The 5,498-nt window shown below is 49.3% G+C and overlaps 1 protein-coding gene across 1 annotated transcript; it reads left to right on the forward strand.

Moving 5' to 3' along the window:
* The first annotated feature begins 1,357 nt into the window (after positions 1-1,357).
* Positions 1,358-4,079, forward strand: GPR27 (G protein-coupled receptor 27). The gene has a single exon (XM_045832365.1). The coding sequence runs from the start codon at positions 1,727-1,729 to the stop codon at positions 2,852-2,854; it is 1,128 nt and encodes a 375-aa protein (XP_045688321.1). The 5' UTR covers positions 1,358-1,726; the 3' UTR covers positions 2,855-4,079.
* The last annotated feature ends 1,419 nt before the right edge of the window (positions 4,080-5,498 follow it).

Here is a 5,498-nt window from a genome sequence, read left to right on the forward strand (position 1 = left end):
CAGCCACATTAGTGTCACTGAGGAACTTGTTAGAAATGCAGAAATCTCTGTCCCCATTCCACAGCTACAGAACCAGAATCTGCATTTCCAGGTAGTGATTTCTGTGCACTTTGAAGCTGGCAGCTCTAGACTACACTTTCAGACTCTGCTGTCATTCCTCTTGAAGAGTACTCCCAAGATGATCTTACTGTAGCACAATGCTAATCACATCACTCTCCTCAAAAAACATTCAGGGCTCCTATCTACAGTCTAAAGTTTAGATTCCTTAAGACTGATGACCCAGGCCTTCTATGATCTAGTGTTGTCCTGGAAATGCCCATCAAAGTGCTGCCCTCTGGAAAGTAGGCAGACAACAAATCATGTTCTAGTCCTTAATTCTGGCTTTACTATGCTAGGAATTTGGGATATAGTGGTACCAAAAAAAAAAAAAAGACATGGTCCCTTGCCTTCATGGAGCCTAGAGACTAGTTGAAAGAATAAGTTTTAAAAGAAATAAAAATGTGTCATGATAAATTATAAATGCTATGAAGAAAATGAACGGGCAATGTTACATTCTGGTCAGAATAGCCCATAGGATGGGAGCTCTGGGACTGGACCAGGCAGAGGGAGCCACACCTGCAGAGACTTAAGAGAACTCGGTTTGTCTGAGGCCCAGAATAAGGGCTGCCCTTTCAGGCTTACCCAGAAAACAGATACTTTGGGAGGAAGTTGTCATGGGTTCACTTTTCAAGTCCGGAGAAAAGGCTGAATTTTTCCCCCTGACTTACGTCTTCACTGGGACCACAGGTGAGGCAGAGTTCTTGGCCTGCGGCAGTCATTGTGAGTCCAGCCCTGGAAATGAGATCTAATGAATTAATCCTAGCTCCAGCGCTCACTGGTTCTCGACTCCCTTGACCTCCAAGCTCCTGCTTCCTCAGTACAAAGTGGGGTTAAGATTAGAACTAACTTTGTAGTTACGGTGAACATTAAGCAAGTCGACGCTGATAAAACTCCCAGAACACTGCCACCCACATCAATGCTCACCTGAACGTTAGCGGTTATATGATTATAATTGGTACTATAGTTATTTATTATTAACTTTCGGGCAGAATGCTCACCCCAGATATTCCTGCCCCGCTGAGGCCTCCCCTCCGGACCCCGCCATTCCAAGCAGCAGCCCCCCGCCCCGCGTGACCCCACAACGCTGGCGCCGAACGCCGCCGCAGGATCCCGGTTACCTGGGGCCAAACGTGGCTTATCACCTCGCGTCCCGAGCCCTGCCTCCCTAACCAACGCGCAGGTTCCACGGTGGCTTCCGCAGCCTAGCCCGGCCAGGGTGGCGGCCACGCGGCGCGCTCCGGCGGAGGGGAGGGGGCTCCACCGCGGCGGCGGCGGCGGAGGGGGGCAGAGCCTAGAGGCGCGCTGCTGCAGCGGAGGAGGAGGAAAAGGATGCTGAGGACTGCGGACAGCCGGGCTGCTGGGAGGCCCTGCTTATCGTGAAGCCAGCGGCGCCCTAGGTGCAGGGAGTGGCCCTCGGCTCCTGCGCGCATTATTCCCGAGATGGCGGCGGCCGCTGCGGTGCGTTGGCACGGGGAGCCCCAGAGGCGCCAACCGGGTGCAGGCTGAGCCGCGCCGGCCCAGGAGCTCGCGCACGGCCCACGCCGCCGCGGAGCCAAGGCCAGGCGGCCTGTGGAGCGGCGAGGCCGGGAGCGGCCCCTGAACGGAGCGTCGGGCTGGGGAGGCCAGGATGGCAAACGCCAGCGAGCCAGGCGGCGGTGGCGGAGAGGCGGCCGCCCTGGGCATTAAGCTGGCCACGCTAAGCCTACTGCTGTGCGTGAGCCTGGCGGGCAACGTGCTGTTCGCGCTGCTCATAGTGCGGGAGCGCAGCCTGCACCGCGCCCCGTACTACCTGCTGCTCGACCTGTGCCTGGCCGACGGGCTGCGCGCACTCGCCTGCCTCCCGGCTGTGATGCTAGCGGTGCGGCGCGCGGCGGCCGCAGCCGGAACCCCGCCGGGCGCGCTCGGCTGCAAGCTGCTAGCCTTCCTGGCCGCGCTATTCTGCTTCCACGCCGCCTTCCTGCTGCTCGGCGTGGGCGTCACCCGCTACCTGGCCATCGCGCACCACCGTTTCTATGCCGAGCGCCTGGCCGGTTGGCCGTGCGCCGCCATGCTAGTGTGCGCTGCCTGGGCGCTGGCGCTAGCTGCGGCCTTCCCGCCCGTGCTGGACGGCGGTGGCGGGGAGGAGGAGGACACACCGTGTGCCCTGGAGCAGCGGCCCGACGGCGCCCCCGGGGCGCTCGGCTTCCTGCTGCTACTCGCTGCGGTCGTTGGTGCCACGCACCTCGTCTACCTCCGCCTGCTCTTCTTCATCCACGACCGCCGCAAGATGAGGCCCGCGCGCCTCGTCCCGGCAGTCAGCCACGACTGGACTTTCCACGGCCCCGGGGCCACTGGCCAGGCGGCCGCCAACTGGACGGCTGGTTTCGGCCGCGGCCCCACGCCTCCTGCACTCGTGGGCATCCGGCCCGCAGGGCCAGGCCGCGGCGCGCGCCGTCTACTCGTGCTCGAGGAGTTCAAGACAGAGAAGAGGCTGTGCAAGATGTTCTACGCCATCACGCTTCTCTTCCTGCTGCTCTGGGGGCCCTACGTCGTGGCCAGTTACCTGCGGGTCTTAGTGCGGCCCGGCGCCGTACCCCAGGCCTACCTGACGGCTTCCGTGTGGCTGACCTTCGCACAGGCCGGCATCAATCCTGTAGTGTGCTTCCTCTTCAACAGGGAGCTAAGGGACTGCTTCAGGGCCCAATTCCCCTGCTGCCAGAGCACCCAGGCCACCCAGGCCACTCTCCCTTGCGACTTGAAAGGCATTGGTTTGTAAGGGCTCTCCCGCCATGTACACCCCAACCCAGCTTCTCCCTTTGGCTTGGACACTGACGTTGTTTCTTCCCCTCTGCCCCTCTTTTAATGGTCTAAGCTGCCTTCAAAATGACTCAAAGTGGATTAGCACTTGGACTGTACAGACTTACTTTAGGGAGGGGAGAGGGGTTTCCAGTCCCATCCCCACCCAAGCTCCAGTCATTGTTTTCTTAAATATATTTTCATCCCGAGTATAGGTCCTGGAGTCTTTGTATTGGTACTGCTGTCTTTTATTCCATGTTATTACTTTTGAAAATAAAGACTAAACTAATTTTCTTCATGCAACTTTTCCTAAAGACTATGGCCAATTTTCTACAGAAGCTATTTTTGACAACCTCAAGTGGCATTACATTTTGCAGTGAAATAGAGGAACCCCGGGGGACTTCACAAGTTTGATTTCTTGAAGGTCCTCTGTTGGAAGCAGGAGAAAGGGGGAGGGAGGATTTTCTTAACTTCCCTCTGAATTGCCAGCCATGGGGTCAGTTGTGCTGCTCTCATTCTTCGAAAGTGTTGAACACTTTGTTTAGTATTGAGATTGAATTTAAAGAGCAGCTATGGGAGTGACTAGTGAGGCAATCGATTTTTTTAAACAACAACAAGATTTGTTTCCTTTGTTACTTTAATACTACTGCAAAATACAGGTCAGTGACAACTGCTGTCTGCATAATACCAATCTTGACTGGAAACATTTCTATAAAACTGTAACTTAAAAGGTGTTTTGATTATTAATGGTGTGGAGGAAATACAATATTGCATGTTTTTGTATGTACTGATTGCTGTTCACTGATTCGGGGTCTCTGAAAATCAGTACTAAATCAAAATTGTATAGCTGTTTTTTGCCAATAAAAATTAAAATAACTTTGTGGAAACAGCTTGTGCTTTGAGGAGCCCAGGTATATTCTGGCTCATGAAACTAACTTCCACTTTGAAAATTGTTCTTTTGTTCATGGTATTAGTGAATGGCATATAATGATACTCTACTTCTAGGAGACAGTGTTTCCTTAAAATGTTTGCTAGTTTAAGCTGTGCTGTTCTATGATGGTTATTTTAAATTAATGAGAACTATAATTTTAAATAATATTTCTTTGTTAGATACACTGTAATCTTACATTGAAAGACTAAATTCTGCAAGTACTGTGTAATTTTTGCTTATAATGCTACATTTTTATTAATGTACCTTCTGTTTTGAGGATTTATATCTGTATTTCTCTTTGCATTATACAAATAGACCAGTATTTTCACGCTGGAGTATTTTGTTATTGTTGTTGTGTGAGGTAGTGATTGGTACTAATAGGCACCTAACTATGGTACTCACGTTCTGTTAGCCTTTAAGTGTGTGTTCTTTAGTTGACCATCAGCACATCTAAGACATTCACAGGCTTGCCAACTTAAAATGCAAGATAAAACTCTTCAAATCACTTTAAGGGGAAGGGCTGCATCAAAACTGTTTTTTGTGAACATATAAACATAAAGTAATCATTTTATTGAAAATAGTTAAAAATAGGTGTAGTAAATATGTTGAAATTTATTTTACTTGAGCATCATATAAACTTAATGTTCAGTCTAAAAGGGATGTTATAAGAGGGTATAGCCAATTTATTTTTTTAATTTTTTAAATTAAATTTTATTTTTTATTGTTGTTCAAGTACAATTGCCATCATTTTTCCCCTACCACTCCCACCCACCCCAGCCATCCCCACCTCCTACCCTTGATCCTATCCCTCTTTGACTTTGTCCATGTTCCCTTTGTACGTGTTCCTTGACTATCCTTCCCCATTCTCCCCTGTTATCCCTGCCCCAACTACCCTCTGGTTACTGTTAGTTCGTTCTTTATTCAATGTCCCTGGTTATATTTTGTTTGCTTTTTTCTTTTATTGATTAGGATCCACTTATAGGTAGGATCATATGGTATTTGTCTTTTACCAATGGCTTACTTCACTTAGCATAATGCTCTACAGATTCACCCAGGCTGTTGCGAAGGGTAGGAGCTCCTTCTTTTTTTCTGCTGCATAGTATTCATTGTGTAAATGTACCATAGCTTTTTGATCCACTTATTATTGATGGGCACTTAGGTTGCTTCCAATACTTGGCTATTATAAATTGTGCTGCTATGAACATTGGGATGCATAGTTTCTTTTGAATTTCTGTTTAACGACTCTTAGGGTATAATCTCAGCAGTGGAATAGCCGGGTCAAAAGGCAGTTCCATTTTTAGTTTTGTAAGGAAATTCTATACTGCTTTCCACAGTGGCTGCACCAGTCTGCATTTCCACCAAGAGTGTACTAGGGTTCCTTTTTCTCCACAACCTTGCCAGCATTTGTTGTTTGTTGACTTGTATATGATGGCCATTCTCAATGGCGTGAAGTGGTATGTCATTGTGATTTTAATTTACATCTCTCTGATGGCTAGTGATGCTGAACATCCTTTTGTGTGTCTCTGGGCCTTCTGTATGTCCTCCTTGGAGAAGTGTCTGTTCAGGTTCTTTGCCCATTTTTTAACTGGATTATTTGTCTTCCTGGAGTGGAGTTGTGTGAGTTCTTTATATATTTTGGAGATCAAACCCTTGTCCAAGGTATCATTGGCAAATATATTTTCCCATATGATCC

This window comes from Phyllostomus hastatus, unplaced genomic scaffold, assembly GCF_019186645.2.
Source record: "Phyllostomus hastatus isolate PE091 unplaced genomic scaffold, TTU_PhHast_1.1 phas_contig_16, whole genome shotgun sequence".
Taxonomy (NCBI): domain Eukaryota; kingdom Metazoa; phylum Chordata; class Mammalia; order Chiroptera; family Phyllostomidae; genus Phyllostomus; species Phyllostomus hastatus.